Source organism: Papaver somniferum, chromosome 8 (assembly GCF_003573695.1).
Source record: "Papaver somniferum cultivar HN1 chromosome 8, ASM357369v1, whole genome shotgun sequence".
Lineage (NCBI taxonomy): Eukaryota > Viridiplantae > Streptophyta > Magnoliopsida > Ranunculales > Papaveraceae > Papaver > Papaver somniferum.
In genome coordinates this window covers 164448205-164465404 of record NC_039365.1, presented here as the reverse complement: position 1 = coordinate 164465404, position 17200 = coordinate 164448205, and the positions used below count along the sequence as shown (strand labels likewise).

General features: G+C 40.2%; 1 protein-coding gene across 1 annotated transcript; it reads left to right on the top strand.

Moving 5' to 3' along the window:
- The first annotated feature begins 9725 nt into the window (after positions 1-9725).
- LOC113306365 (wall-associated receptor kinase 1-like) lies at positions 9726-12375 on the top strand. The gene is made up of 3 exons (XM_026555309.1): positions 9726-10704; positions 10817-11018; positions 11304-12375. Exons 1-3 carry the CDS (start codon positions 9726-9728, stop codon positions 12373-12375), a joined length of 2253 nt encoding a protein of 750 aa, XP_026411094.1.
- The last annotated feature ends 4825 nt before the right edge of the window (positions 12376-17200 follow it).

The window sequence follows — 17200 nt, the reverse complement described above, 5'->3', positions numbered from 1 at the left end:
CCCGAAGATGATCAAAGTAGGGACCATAATGGACGAAAGAAGAGAAGATTCCTTAACCAAATTACTTAAAGAATACGCGGATGTATTCGCCTGGAAGTTAGGAGATGCCGGGGATTGATCCGAAAATAATCCAACACGAGCTGCGCATCAAACCAGGCACGCCACCTTTCAGGCAGAAAATAAGAAAAGTTGCACCGGAGTATCATAAGGCAGTGGAAAAAGAACTTCGGAAACTACTAGAAGCAGGCTTCATCAAGGATGGATCTCCAACATGGTCGTCGTTCCTAAGAAAAATGGAGGGGTTAGGATATGCATCGACTTTACTAACCTCAACAAGGCATGTCCAAAGGACAGCTATCCCCCAAGCATAGATCAGCTGGTTGAAGCAGTGGAAGGATACGAAGAGCTGTCATTATGGATGGATATTCTGGTTACAACCAAGTAGCCCTGGCAGAAGAAGATCAACTACACACAACATTCTACACCCCGCATGGCCTTTATTGCTACACTAGAATGCCCTTTGGACTTCGAAACGCAGGGGCAACGTACCAAAGAATGGTCGATGCTATCTTCAGGCCATGGATTGGTAGTACCTAGAAGTCTACGTTGATGACATGCTCGTCAAAAGTAGCTGCGCAAAGATCACCACCAGGACCTGAGAGATATTTTCGAAGCAATGAGGAAACATCACATGAAAGTAAATCCAGAAAAATGCACTTTCGGTGTCACCTCAGGGAAATTCCTCGGATATCTGGTAACAAAAAGGGGCATTGAGGTAGACCCGCGAAGATTCAGGCCATAGTGGAAATGCCATCTCCGAAGAATTTAAAAGAAGTGCAAAGCTCAATGGGTCCTTAGCAGCCTTGGGCAGATTTATTGCCCGATCCTCGGACAAATGCAAACATTTTTTCAATATTCTCAAAAAAGGGAGTAAGTTTGAATGGACCGCAGAATGCGAAGAAGCCTTCCAAAGAATCAAGGAACACCTGGCTTCAATTCCAATCCTGCAGAAGCCTGATCCTGATGAGGTTTTGGCATTGTACATAGCAGCGACAGAAGACGCAGTTAGCGCAGTGTTGGTCAAAACCAATACGAAGATAGAACAACCTATCTATTATGTCAGTAAGACCCTCAATTCTGCGGAAAGGAATTACACGAAGATCGAACAACTATCCTGGCATTGGTATGGGCTACTCAAAAGCTGAGAACCTATTTCCTAACTCACTTCATCCGCGTCCCATGCAAAGCACCACTGGAAGCAGTCCTCAAAAGCGCGGGAAAAGTAGGTAGAATAGCCAAGTGGAACACCCACCTGGACCAATTCAACATCATTCATGAAATTCAACATTCCCAAAAATCCCAAGTTTTGGCGGATTTCTTAGCAGACCTCCCCCTGGACAACGATGAAGAGATTAGGGAATACCAGAAACGACGAACGAGAGAAAGCAAGGATCCAGTTGATGTCCTCGAACCCGCGAGTCAAAGACAATGGGAAGTCTTCGTTGATGGTTCCAAAAATAAGGAAGGGGCAGGAATAGGCATTGTCATCACCACCCCAACTGGAGAAAGGATCGTACAGGCACTCAGGTTAGAATTCAAAGAGCATACTAACAACATCGTCGAATACGAGGCAGTCGTACATGCCCTCCGCTTAATAATAGAGATGGGGGTAACTGATGTAAGACTGACAAGTGATTCGCAGCTTGTCATACGGCAAATAGGGCTCGAATACAATGTGTACGACGACACCCTCTCAGCTTACATGGCCTTGGTCCAAACATTGGCATCACAAATTCCGAACATCAAGTTCCGGCACTTATGCAGAAGGGATCTCAGGCACGCGGATGCCCTAGCATATATATCATCCATGCTGAAGGACAAGAGTATCGAAGCTATCAAAATAACAAGGGTATACGAGCCTTCGATTGCAACACAATTTTCCTTTGCTACAAATCAAGATACAGTGGAAGAAAATATCGAAGATCAGGTGGGAGAAGACATCCGTGACGATTTTGACGAAGAAGATATCCTGTCAAGAGCAAATCAAGACGAAGATTTCACAACGAAGATGATTGGAGAATGATGATCCATGTTTCTCAAGGATGGAACCTTACCCGCGGATCACAAACAACAGGAAAATACTCTCCAAAGTAGGAAGATATGATCTTCGGGATGGATCCTGTACAAGAAATCTTTCCTCGGACCGTTACTACGCTTATCCAGGAAAGAGGGGCATCGAATTCTAAACGACATCCATTATGGTGACGCAGGAAATCATAGCGGCATGAGATCACTAGCCGACAAAGCAAAAATGCAAGGATATTACTGGCCCACAATGATACAAGATGCGCAAGAATGTCCCGACGATGTGAAGAATGTCAGCGTTTCGCCAAAAAGATACATGCACCAGCAACAACGTTGAATTCTGTGGATAGTCCGTGGCCATTCGCAAAATGGGGCATAGATATCGTTGGGCCTTTCATCGAAGGATCAGGGAAAAGACGATTTTTGATAGTAGCCACGGACTACTTCAGTAAATGGGTGGAAGCCAAAGCCTTAGCCAGGATCAGAGACGTGGACGTGTTTACTTTCATATTCCAAAACATTATTTGCAGGTTCGGCATACCAGCGGAAATCGTGTCCGATAATGGTAAACAATTACAGGGGAAAAACATAGACATGCTCTTCGACACTTTCAAAATAAGGAAAAACAAGTCCACCCCCATATACCCTCAAAGCAACGGACAAGCGGAAGCTACAACAAGACCCTCGCCCTTATACTCAAAAAGCAATTAGACGAACACAAGGGGCGATGGTGTGAACATCTACACAACGTATTATGGGCATACAGGACAACACGAAGATCTGCCACTGGGGAATCCCCGTTTCTCCTCACTTATGGAGCTGAAGCAGTCATCCCAACAGAGATCCTCATGCCAACCACAAAGACCGAAGCATGGGAGAAAAACCTCACAACAGACATGATGTTAGAGAGACTGGACGACCTGGAAGAAAGGAGGGAAGCAGCATTGAAGAAGATGAAAAATTATCAACGGAGACTAGCGAGGGAGTACAACAAAAAGGTAAAGCTTAGAAATTTTGTAGATGGGAAGTATGTGTTAAGAACAATCCCGCAGTATCAACGACAGAAGAAATGGGGAAAGTTAGCACCTACGTGGGGAGGACCTTTTATAATACACGACATTGCGGGAAACGGTTCCTACTATCTTCGCAATCTGAAAGGCGAGTTCCTCCGGCACCCTTGGAATGCTAAATGGCTCAAACCGTACTACCCATAGGAGCAGCGCAGCTTTGCATCTGCGTGAAGAATACCAGAAGAAGAAGGCAACGTAACCTCTTTACATGTTTCTATCTCTGGACGAGGAGTAGCAGGCCTCAACCTATCTATCAAACAAAATTTTTGGGAAATCTTCAAGCAAACGAAATGGTCAAAAGGCCCGCTGGATGAACGCATGTACATTACATAATAAATTAACAATATTGGGGAAAGCAGTTAATCTACAATCTCTCAGGGCTCCCCTATCAGTGTCTATGAGTGTAAGACCAGGGGGAAGGCACCCAGCAGAAAGAGATACCCAACCAATTTTAAGGCAGCGGGTCGACGGAATGGGTGCATGTAAATATTTTCAAATAATCATTCCATATCCTAGAACGCTTCCTCGTCCCCCACCGTTTGGGAATCCTCTGGCCCAGGATTCTCCAGAGGGGTGACAGGTCTCAAGACGATCACGAAGGTATTTACCTTCGGTGTCGCACCCAAACACTCTCAACTTTTTACAAAGCAAGTTATTTCTAGTTTAACACTTCACAATACTTAAAATAAAAAGATGAATTGATAACGCATGTATGCCAAAAGGATGATCCATTTCATAAAGAGTTGATTACAAGACTCGGCAAATAAAGAAAAACAAGAAACAAATCAAAAAATGATCAGAAATTATATAATCAACGAGGATCAACTTCCTATGACTAATAAAAGAAATCTACTTGGACGACACAGCTCCATCAACGGGGTTGTCTCTGCGAGACGAGGGTACGCTACCACCAGAAGAAGGCCCAGAAGAACCAGCAAAGGCGCGGGAGGGGACGGCGGATAGTTCTTGACAAGTCCATGTTCGACTTTAAGGCCAAGTTCAATCTTATCCAGGACTTTGTTTGTCTCTTCAGCCAACTGACATCGAGCCTTATAAGTGATAACACGTCCGCTGATGGGCTTGAGAAAGCAATACAGATAGGCGTTCCGCCTCTTTGGAGGCAATCTCCGCTGCTTCCCCACGAACGCGGCCAACCCTTTGAAATGATTGGTTTGTCCTTCCTGCTGCACTAAGGCAGATTGAGTCTTTTTAAGCTCATCATTTGCTGCGTGAAGCTGTCCCTCGAGTGCTGAAAAAAAAATACCAAGGGGTTAAAACGAAGAAATAACAGAATCACACTCGATAAAACGAGGTTATACCTTCGACATTAGCCGAAGCCTCCTCATACTCATTGACAACTGCGTCCCGAGCCTCATCGAGAAAGTCATATTCGGTGGATAGTTTCTCATAATCCGTTTGAAGGTTCGTAAGAGCAAATTGACTGGCGTCTAAATCTACTGCTCATCGAATCCAGTGACGAAGATGGTTGACTTCATCATTCACCTCCCCCATCCTTTTATGAAGTCGATACACATTCATCTCAAGATCTCTTTCAGACTCCACTTGGCGAGCAACATCCGCTCGAGACGCTGCTAGGGCTTTAGTAAGTGCACCAACCTCGGCCCTAGCATTATCTCTTTCCTCGGAAAGACGCAGCATACTATCCCTAACCCCAGGGCCTAAGAAAAACGAGCCTGTTGTAACTCTCCTTCTAAAAAGCGCATTCTAGCCTCTAAGCCTGAAACATGTTCTCGAGCATCACGCAGATTGTCCCGCGTCCATAGCAGCGTACCATTAAACAAACAACGATCATGATTGTACTTATTCTGCATATCCACTATCAGTGTTCGCTTTTCACGCCACTCAGTTGTTAAGGCGTTGTGCTCATCAGCACGAGCATTCCACTTTGCGGCTTCACTCTTCAACTTACCCACCAACTCTGCAATACGGTATTTCCGTCGTTCCCTTTCTTTCTGAAGCCATATCAACTCGGGGACTCCACCCACTGAAGATAGGGTGGGGAGACTCAGATAGCACCAAAATACAGATAGGGAATCACAATGAGTGAAAAATCCGAAAAATACAAACCTGTGAAGGACGAGACACTTCTACGAGTCTGCTCCAACTCATTGCGGTCTATAGCAAGCTCTGAACGAAGACTCTCCTAAGCATTGCACAACTTTTCTTTTTCTTTCAAACGGCCCCTCAGGTCATTTATCTCCGCTTCAGCTGCAGACAGCTCCTCTTCCCTATGACGAAGCTTGGCCTCCAACTTTAGAGACTTTGCTTTAAAGAACTGGTATAGAACATGGTTACAATGTTCGCTCTTCATCATCTACGTCACAATCAACAAACATTATTATAACAAAGGAATCAGATATCACGAAGAACACAATGCGCGGATATCATAAAAAGAGTACAAGGATTTACCTCTAAAACACGCTGCTAGGGAAAACCGTACTGGTACCCATCAGCTATGGCCATCATATCAGCAACAGATGAGGGAGGATCAACCACTAAATTAGCTTCCGAAGCTATAAGATCTTTCTCCCACATCTCAGCAACGCGGGTTTCAGAAGACAGTTGCATCATTCGACGAGTATAAGCGTCGGAATTCTTCTCACCAATGACCACGGGGGCAGGGTTGGGGACGAACATCAGGTTTTTCTTCCTTAGCCACGCCAAAATGGAATCTTCACCTTCAGGAATTAGCGAGAAAGGAAAATCCTCGGAAGGAGACTCAACCGCAGACTTCCCCTTGGCGGTTATCTCCTCACTCGCGCAAGCCTCAACATTACCAACCTCAGCACAACCACCTGCGTTCTCAGTCTGATGATCAGTGGTACATTTTTTTCCAAGGTCCCCAATCACATACCAATCATCATGTTGGGAAAGCAATGAGAAGTCCTCGGCAAGACCCATGGCAACAGTCACATCGAAGGATTCCCCCGCGGAATATATCCTACCGAAAGAGAATTCTGGGGAAATCACGGGAAAAGTACCCACACCAACAATGTCATCACCAGCAGGGGAAGATCCACTCCCACCAGTACCACAGACGGTAACATTACCATCAGCCTCACCATCACCACCCGCGGCAACTTCTTCTTCAAGATCACCACCCGCGGCAACTTCAGCCTCACCATCACCACCCGCAGCAACCTCTTCTTCATTACCGCCTTCTTCATCAGGGTAAGAAGTGTCGGTACGCTCTTATGCATTGGACATTTCTTCATCCTCACCATAACCTTGGTTTACGGGACTCGTAACCTCCTCATTACCCTCAACCTCACTGATAACCGCAGTAGAAGATTGCTTGGGTCCAAGTTTTTTCTTCTTCGACACCTACAAACCAGTACACATCCCACAAAGACTCATTTTTTCCCTCACTTCAAAAATGAAAATTATTTCAAGCAAGGAAAAAGGGGCAAAAAGAAGGAGAATACAAGAAGAAACTATACCTTGGCAGTAGCAGCAGCACTCTTTGATTAATGGATAGCACCAGAACCCTCCTCCTCATCTCCATCAATGACATCCAGAGCATAAGGAAAGTTCATGCCCGCGAAATTAGGACGCCAAGGACATAAATCTCCATAACGAGCAGGAGGAGTTTCACGAGGCTTGCTATTGTCAGAAGGACGCCAACCACGTGGACCCGGAATCCATCCGTAAGCCCAAGGACCAACTACCTCAATAACAGTAGCATGCCATTCATAATCATGGTCACGCTTAATCCTTTCACGAGAAGGAAAGAGCTTCCGTTTAGAAGATCCCTCAGTACCAGGAACATACTTCAGCTTGGCGTCACTCACCTCACTCAAGAGACGAATTTCACCACGGGGAGAAGCAATGTTACGAAGACTAACACTCCACGGCTTACGGTTTCTGATGTTGACATAATCCCCAAAAGAACTGTTAAAGTTCTGAGGAGTGTACCACTCCCTCTCAGCGGGATTTGGAACATAGCAGGTCATCATAGTCTCTCCCTTGCTCCGCAGATAACATTCCTTCAGTGAACGAAGATAATTCCCAGATAGTTGTGATACGGAACGATTATGAGTGTTCTTAGAAGATCCTTCGCGATTAGCCAACACGTCATAATAAAAGGAGTCACCCGACTTATATAAGGGCAACATAAGACCCGCCTCGAAGGCTCCAACCGTAATCAACAGATGAAACTCGTCAAACTGATAATTAGCAAGGAGCTCGTAGGTAATATCATCGTCAGGAGCATAGAAGCGAACCTCAAAATCTTGGAGTTCATGTTTTTCCTTAAACATCTCAGGATCAATGTGCTTGAAAGTGACCTTCTTCTTACCCACTGAAATGCTGCGGATCACGGGGACAGTTTCTTCCTCGTCTGCGGAATCAGAAGTAGGACCCAATTCCGAAGCTTTCATTTTAGAAGGAAGATTTTTAGACGGATCATCTCTCGATATGGTACCCTTGGAGTACTTCCCTTTGGAAGAAACCGCGGGAGGAGGCGACAGATATTTATGCGGAGGCGCTGAAGGAGGAGCTATTGAACGAAGGGGCGGAGCATCCACCACTTCATTACGAGGAGGAGGAGCCCGCGTACTCCTAGAGTCATCACGAGGAGGAGCCTGCGTACTCCTAGAATCTTCACGAGAACGAGAAGAGGTGCGGTTAACAGCATACCTAGACCCAGAGGGACCCTTCGACATATCCCCTTTTTTAGAAGGCATAATCTTCACACCGGAGGAAGACGAAACCCTATGAACCCGAGGATCAGACTGCGAAGACTAATGAAGACCTTCCCCAAGTGGAGATCTATCAGGATCTCTACGTGGAGGCGATCTTGGCGGACTAGACGGCGGAGTTTGATAAGGAGCCCGCGGACGATCAGACATATCTACAAGGAAACACAAAAACAGTTTAGAGAAGAATACGAGGAGATCACTAAAGATCAAAAAACCCATAATTGATGGTTCATTCGGATAAACATGAGAAACCCTAAGAAACTAAAAAATACTTCATCCTAGGATAATACTCATGCACAGACTCACAGACGCTGTAGACAAAGAACAGGGGCAAGCATATATGCTTCGACATATATGATCTTCATCACAAAACCAAGAACACAGCAGCAGGAGACAAACGAATAAAAATACAGATAAAACAATGGTGAACAACCGATAAGAAAATCCCATACCTGTATAAAAGAGGACGACAAGCACTAACTGCAGTAGAAGAAAGGAGGATCGAAGGTATCAACAGATACAGGGCAACAACAATCAAGAACAAAAGAAGCAGAAGAAAGAAACAGAAAATTGAATGCTATATTCCTCACAAGGACGGTGATAGTAAATGACTAAAGAACAAGAACAAGAAAACAAGAAGAGAATGAACACTGACAAGAAGAGGATAAAAGTTTTTTTTCACATTCTCTTTCCTATTTATGAAGCTAGAGAAGACAATAACTTCTCCTCGTACCAAGGAGCAGTTATGGGAGAAGTTAATGCAAAGTGGGAAACGTGTAGGACTACCATTCTTCTTCAAAATTTCGAAATACTCCCAAGTTAGAAGAAGAGGGGCAAATTGTATGTACACTTCTCATCATCCTCCACGTGTATAGAAAGAGACACGTGGAAGGCATGTGAAGCGAGACATCGAAACATGATAGCAGACATTTCATCATAAGATGACATCGGTCAGCAGATCTGACGGTCAGGGACAGAGGACCACAGAGGTATGATGGCACAGAGGAGCACCAGATAATACCCCTTGGGTATTAACGCGCCCAATCCCGAGGAAGATCCCAGATCAACGGCCGAGAGGAAGTTTGGCTGACACAGATGTGACCAGACAAAGAGACACTTGTCTGACACGAGCAGACATCCATCTGCCCGCATTAAATACCAAAGAGATATACACGTGTCGATCAGCTCGTGGAAGAAGCAAGGATAATCCTTCGTGTTCAAGCTCAACCCACGGCCTATACCGAAGACCTCTGCGTAATAGGCACAAAGCACAAGAAGATAAGATTACAACGGCACTTCAGAGATGGGACCCACGTTCTCTCCCTATAAATACCCCTCTCCAATAAGAGAGAAAGGGCAGACGATTTTGGAGAGCAATTAGAGGAGAATATAAGAGAGAGAAATAGGAAGAGTAAGCGATCCATTTACTTCCGCAGACCCATGTATATTCTAAAGTCATTCGACTATATTTGTAACCATTCAGTACATAATGAAACACCAAACCCCGTGGACGTAGGCCTTAGTGCCGAACCACGTAAATCTGTCTCATTTACATTTCTGCATCTTACATTCTGCATTAAACTTCGTATGTTTTATATTTGTACTTATTCCATGATTTATTTCCTTACACGAGCATTATTTGTGATAATATTCGACTAGACAATGACAAGCCCGAAGGCTTTGAGTCGATGAATCGATATAATCGTCCCATTACGTATACGATGTACGATTCTAGAATTAGGACGTATGTGAGTACTGTTTGAGAATACTTGTTTGTGAACACTTGGATGGCCTCGTGATTTATGTGTTCACACGAATATTGTTATTCCTGTATATTATGATCTTTTACATGGTATCTATATCATCATTGTCATCATCAGCTGAATTCGCACAAGCAAAACCCGGTTGCCAATCGAAATGTGGTAATGTTACCATTCCATACCCATTTGGTATAGGTAAGAATTGCTCCATCATTGATTTAGATGTCAATATCAGATACAACATCATCTGTAATACTTCTTATTATCCTGCTAAACCCTTTCCGAAAGCAGCTGGTAATTACCTTGAAATTTTAAGTGTCTCAGAGACGGAAGTTCGCATCAGAAATTCCTTCACTAAGTTCAATCGTCACTTCTACTGGGATGTTACAGATGAATCAGATGATACGGCTGCTGAATCTCAAATGAATTTACAACTTTTGATTGGAGGTCTTGTGCAGGCAGTCCTTCAAACAGATAGAGAACCCCAACTTCTCAACCTGGATAATGCCCCATTAATGGTATCATATACTAAAACCAAGTTGTATGGGATTGGGTGCGGTTTGGTTGCTGTTCTCATTGATCTCGTAGGGACAGTGGATCAGATAAACAAAGAGTGCCAATCAAGCTGTGAGAATATCAGAGAAGGATCTTGCAGCGGCAGTGGGTGTTGCCAGACAACTGTTCCAACGGGCTTGAAATCATTTATCGTGGCCGTGAACGGAACTCCTACCGAGAGTACTATTGGTCCTTTTTCAGGTCAAACTTCAGGTCAAACTTTGACCAGCTTTGCCATGCTGTCTGAGCTAGAGCAGTATACATTTGATTCTGCAGATCTTACTCTGAATACCACAGAAATGCATAAGAAATATGAGAATAAGGTCATAGTACCGGTGGTGCTCGATTGGGCCGTAGGAGATAAGACTTGTGAAGAAGCACAAGTTCACCCAACAACATATGCATGCCAGGATAACAGTGATTGTACTGACAAAACCAATGATAATCCTGGATACCTCTGCATCTGTCGTGATGGTTACGAGGGAAATCCTTACCTTAGTCCTGAATGCAAAGGTATCTTCATGCTAGTGTATATCTGTTATTCTATATTCTATGTTTACATTAAATATAAGCGCCATTTATGAATTCCGACTGATACTTGGACAATTTAATGAATCCTTAACAGACGTGAAAGAGTGCGAGGATCAAAACAACAATCCTTGTGGAGGAATTTGTATAAATACAATAGGAGGTTACAATTGTTCTTGTCCGAACGGGAGTAAGGGTGATGGGAGGAAAGACGGCAGTGGTTGCACTTCTGACAAAGATCAATTGCAAAAAAAAGAAAAATCCTGTCAAAGAGTTTCCCGTGTTAATGGTGGTGCTCGGTATGTTCTTCCTAAATTTATTGCTTCATTTTGAAGTACCTAATTACGCATACAGATTATGATGTGTATTTGTGAATAATGGATAAGTTTGTCATGTGGATGTAGGTATTGGTTTGGGGTTTCTATTTTTATCTGTCGGCGGTTTTTTTATCTGTTGGCGGTTTTTTATAAGAAAACAAAAGTTAATCAAGCTTAACGAGAAAGTAATCGTACCTGAAGAGATTAACGAGAAAGCAATCAAACCTGAAGAAAAATTCTTTAAAAAAATGGGGGATTGTTATTAAGGCAAGAGTTATATTCACTCGACAGTGGTGTTGAATCAACAAAAATATTCACATCAGAAGAATTAGAAATGGCAACCAACAGATACGACGAGGCTCAAGTCCTTGGACGAGGAGGCCACGGTACAGTTTACAAGGGAACTCTATCTGACAATCGTATAGTTGCCATCAAGAGGTCTAATCTAATGGAACAAAATCAGATCCAGCTATTTATAAATGAGGTAATTATTTTAACTCAAATTAATCACCGTAATGTGGTGAAACTCTTGGGTTGCTGTTTAGAAACTGAAGTTCCCTTGCTTGTTTACGAGTACGCATCTTGTGGCACCCTTTTCCATCATATCCATTACAAGGGTGCTCCTGAGATGTCCTCCTTGACTTGGGAAATTCGTTTGAGGATTGCGTTCGAAATTGCAAGTGCAGTTGCGTATCTACATTCTGCTGCTTCTCCACCTATCATTCACGGGGATATAAAATCTGCCAACATATTACTGGATGAAAATTACACAGCAAAAGTTGCTGACTTTGGAGCATCAAGGTTGGTTCCGCTGGATCACACTCATATAAACACACTCGTCCAAGGGACTTTAGGATATCTGGATCCGGATTACTTCAACACAAGTCAATTAACTGATAAAAGTGATGTTTATAGTTTCGGTGTGGTTCTTGTAGAACTCTTAACAGGTGAAAAACCAATTTGCTTTGAAAGACCAGAAGAACAAAGAAATCTTGCAACCTACTTCACTTCATTGGTGGAAGACGCTAATGTCCTTGAACTTATTGATGCACAAGTAGCAGAAGATGGGAACCTAGAGCAAATCCTTGCAGTGGCAGCATTGGCACAGAAATGTCTCAAGTTAAAGAGTAAAGAGAGGCCTAGCATGCAACAAATAGCAGCGAATCTTCAAGGTTTGAGAAGGGTAGATCCATCCGGATGGAATCATCGACCAAATCATAACACGGTTACGGCATACTTAACATCTGAGGCAATTGATCTGTATAGTACACCACTAAGCTCCACTGATGGTTCTAGCTTGGAGACGAGTATGACAGTCTCTACGGATATTGCAAGATAATCTGTGTAAATGAAGAAGTGAGTTTAACTGTATTTGAGGTATTCCAATTTATTTATTTATTTAAAAAAAAATATCCAACATAAAAAAGGATTGCAGTTAATAAGTTTTGTATTTTTTTTACTTCAACGGGGATCGCTGTTTTTTTCTACATCCGATTCAATATTTAAAGAGAAAAGAAGTCCCAAACGTATTGGACCGAGGTTAATGGATCAAGCCTTATTGACCCATGCATGAAAGTGGCCAACTCACGCAACCCTCGTCAAATAAAAACCCTAGACGCTCTTTTTGTTATTTTTGTTTCTTAGACTCATGCAGTATACAAAGGGCGACGTCATCTTCTTCTTCGTATGCTTCAAAAGAAAGGAAAAAAAAGAAAAAAGAAAATCTTCTTCTTCATTATTTTGTTTTAAAAACATTGATTTATGGCGATTGACGATTATTTAGAGCATCTAGCTATGACTTAATGCTAACGCTTTATTAACAACTCCCGGCGGGTAATCCAAAGATGTGTTTCGTATCGTAGCATCGATGCCTTTAACAGTGATACCATTGCTAAGACAACTGCTAGACAGGTAATCCGTTTCATGTTTCGCACTTCCTTAACTTCAGTGTGGTTAGTTTCGTTTTGCGAATCCCATATTTTGTTCTGTAACTTTATTGTGATTTTCTCCAACTTGGGATGCACAGCTGTTTAACTATGGAATCCTGTCCAAATCACATAATATTTGACGTCTGATGTTTAATTCACTTTTTTTTTCTTTTTTTGCTCGGTTTAATTCAATAAATCTGTCGCTCATTACATTAGCCAAGAAAGAATCTGATTTAACAGATGTAGCTACTGAAGACTGGACACTAGCTAGGATCCAAGGATACCTTTAGAAACTTCACAAAATTTCTGAATCCACATGAGCATGCGACTTTAATATTATATATTTATATTTAATAGTAAAAGTTTTAATTATTTTTAAACCCAATAAAATTAAATAAAACTATTTTCAGAGATATGTTTATTGTTTGACAATTTGTGATGTAAAATAACATGTTCGAAGTTCATAGGCTCTACTATTAACATAATCTTCTTCTTCTTTGCCTTTTTTTCTATAAACTATTTTCAGAGGTATGTCTATTGTTTGACAATTCGTGATGTAAAATAACATGTTCGAAGTTCATAGGCTCTACTATTAACATAATCTTCTTCTTCTTTTCCTTTTTTTCTATCATCATTCATACAATTTAAGCACATACAACTCTTGCATATAATTAAACAAGGAACTCCGCTTGCAAGAGAGATTGTAAGGTTCTCATCAAATTGTATCTCGGCTAGCATATTGAGACATCAAGAAAGTAGAGCTCCATCTTGTATTGGCATCTAAAGCTAATCCCTTTATCTTTTATTAGCAACACACTACTTAAATCTTGGCAAATTAGAAAGAGAACTCGAAGCATACACAATTGACCACTTTCCTAATTCATGTAATTGACTCATGATTACTCAAAACATTTTTTGGCACAAGTTTGAGCACATGAGCGTCGCATCTAACAAGCATGCAATCACAATTTATCCTTCATATTTTTAACAACTACATCATTAGCACTAGCATTATAAGAGTCATCGTAAACACCTAATCAAGCTCACAGTCTAACAAGTATGTGTGTAATGTCTTACCAATGTTAATACCTTCATGGTTTGCAAAAATCTAGAGTCATAAAGGATGTTGTTGACGTTGTTGTTGAACCTGATTGGACATGTTGGTGATCAACGTTATTTCGTAGTAACCTTATCTTGTCTTGTTTAAGTAGTCCCTACAAAACTAGCAACCCCAAAAAAATGCCTCAAGTTATAAGAATATACTAATCATTTTGTTGATTTATTTCAATGTTTTGTGTAAACTGTCAATTATTACAGATGAATAAATTTATTTTATAATTTTTTGTCTCATTCTTTGATAGTTCCGATTGCATAAGCTTGTGATGAATAGTTATATTTTTATGCTATTGCTTTCGCTTTATGATGGTTCTGTTTTTGTTAAAACCCAATTTCCGATTTCATATTGTGATATCCATTATGATTTGTGTGGCTTTTTGATTTAGCAGGGTTAATTTCTAGCCTTTTTATGTGGGCTTTCTCAAAGGATCATAAGGAGATATGATTAAAAATCATGTGTGAAAGTCACAATGATGTTGATATCAATTTATGTTTACATAAGTTGTGTTTAGCAACGCATATGAGTTTTGGGTTTAAACTTTTGCTATTGGCACGCATTCGTTAAACCGATTCAACCTTTTTTTATTTACCATAGAAAGGTTGAATCGGTTTTAACTAATGCGTGCCAATAAAAAAAGTTTAAATCCGAAACACATATGTTATGCTAAACATAACTTATGTAAACTTAATTGATTATCAACATATTGTGACTTTTCACATATGAGTTTCAATCAGAACACCTTATGATCCTTTGATAAAGCCTACCAACATGGGATAGACCTTAATCTTGCTAAATCAAAAAGTCACACAAACCATAAGGGTTATCACTATATGAGATCGAATATTTAGGTTAATAGAAACCAAAACTAAACATCTCTTAAATCCGAAAGCACATAGCATAAAATATAAGAATTCATATACATGATATACAATCAGAACTATCAAATAATGGAACAATACTAATTTTATTCATTCATAAATAAATATTGATAGTTTTATACAAAAATAGACCTTATACAAGATATCGAAATAAATTAACAAATTGATGTCTATTATCTGAATAGATCTTTAACTTATTCATCTTTGTTCTCCTCAGTCTCCGAGATTTCTTCAAGATTTTCTTCACACATTTTTAGATTGGCATAGTGAAATCTAATCATTTGAAGATCATAAAAATATTTATAGGATGCCCAACAGATAACATGAAAAATGATCTCATTGTGAGCAATTAAGAATAGTTCTTTAAAGAGTTCTTTTCTCCAATAATTTCAACAATACCTTCACAAAGACTAGTTACCCTAACTTCAGTAAGGGAGGGCATAATTTGTAACGAGCACAATTCGGAACACAGTTCGAATCTTCCCTTATTAGAGGTATCAAGGATACTTTCTACTTGCTGAACACAGTATTCTCCAACAAATTCACTGTAAATTTTCTCATTCTTTGTGAAAAGAATTATATGAAGTTTTATAGTTAAAAGATATAGAAGTCTACAAGAGTATATATCAGTTTTGATATAATATTTTTTAGGTCTTTCTTGGTTCTTCCAAGAGAATCATGAAAGAGAAGCAGATTTCGACATAAGTCGCATTCTTATAATACTTTGACCTCTTATAAAAAGAAACTTTTTATTCGAAATAATTGTAGATTTTTCGGAAATCTTTATTAAGAGGAAACAATTAGAATTACCCATATTGTGAAAACAAATCTCTAAATCACAAAATAGTGATTGGGTAAGAAAAAATTGTTTTAAGCAAAAGTTCGTTATTTTTTACTGTTTTTCTTCTTCCATTTGAGATATGATGTATCATCACATTCAAATGTTGTCTCTGAAGTTGCTCTTGTAAAAGATGAGCAACAGATCTTGTTTTTTCCTTTTCAAAGTCATTTTTCTTGTACCCCTTTTTAGTGACTTTAAAACATAATGAACAAACCATGGACTATTACAGTAGTTCACTTGTATGTTTGTTGAGAAACGATGATCATAGTTCTTCGTATGAAACGAAGCTTTTGCCAATTCCTTTGATACAAAAAGAAGGGTATTTTGCATCATGCGAATCTTACCTTTTTTTCAAATGATCTTTATTACCAAAAAAATAAGAATGTTTGGAATTATAAAAATTATAATTTTTGGTGTTACCTTTTTGTGGATATTCTTGTAACGACCCTTTCCTTTTTCGAACTTTTAGAGACTTTGATTTCTTATCATTTGCAATAGAGGTTTCTTCAGTATGTTTTCTCTTTCTGTTTCTTAGCATCAAGGGATGGTGCAGACTTATTCATAAAGAACTATTTTAGATCAAGCACCTTTAAAAGAGAAGACATCGGATCCTGGATCATAGTTCGGACAAAGAATGACCACAGAATGAGGAGAATCCTTTATAAGTTCCGAAAAAATATTTCCAGAATATCATATGGTGCGGCTTGTCGCTCAGCTGCCAACTAAAAACTCTTCTATGTAAACATCATATATAAATTAAGAAGAGTAGCAAATATTATCATATTACCGAAAATATAATATTCCTACAAATAAGAATATGTTTAGATATATTTTCAATCATAGATGTTATTCCCATAATCTACACAACAAGTGCCTTAAATTTTCTTCCTCACACACAATTGGCACACAAAGGTGAGGATGCAATCTAATACCGATTAGGTGGCATTAATATGCAGGATATTCTTGATCAAGTGAAGTATGATTCTTAGACCTTCTCTTGTTACCTTGTTACACCGAAATTTTTGGAGATTGGTTAAGATGATATCGATCACCTTGATGATTTTTGGAATTACACAAGGACATCTTCGCAATTCTTGGATTCAAGACAGTTGTGCACTTTGTCTTATTTTCCCTTGTACCATTAGTAGGATTTTCAACATCGGAAGATGTATCAATTTTCAAAATGGTTAAATCACTTACGGAACAAGACGGGATTAAATTAATAATTATTGCAATATTAGTTGTTTCCTCTTATTCGGAGTTGTATGAATCTGAGGTCTCATTCAGAGTTACAACTAATGCCTACCTTCCAGTGTATTTCCTTAGATTAGGACAATCTTTAGCCAAATGACCCAAACCTTTACGTTGAGGCTGATATTCATCATCTTCTTCTTCTTGAT

Bases quoted from the DNA above. Each gene is read 5' to 3' on its own strand.
- LOC113306365 (XM_026555309.1), top strand. From the start codon at position 9,726: ATGGTATCTATATCATCATTGTCATCATCAGCTGAATTCGCACAAGCA. The intron at 10,705-10,816 runs GTATCTTCATGC...AATCCTTAACAG, and splicing joins CCTTAGTCCTGAATGCAAAG to ACGTGAAAGAGTGCGAGGAT. The intron at 11,019-11,303 runs GTATGTTCTTCC...ATTGTTATTAAG, and splicing joins CGTGTTAATGGTGGTGCTCG to GCAAGAGTTATATTCACTCG.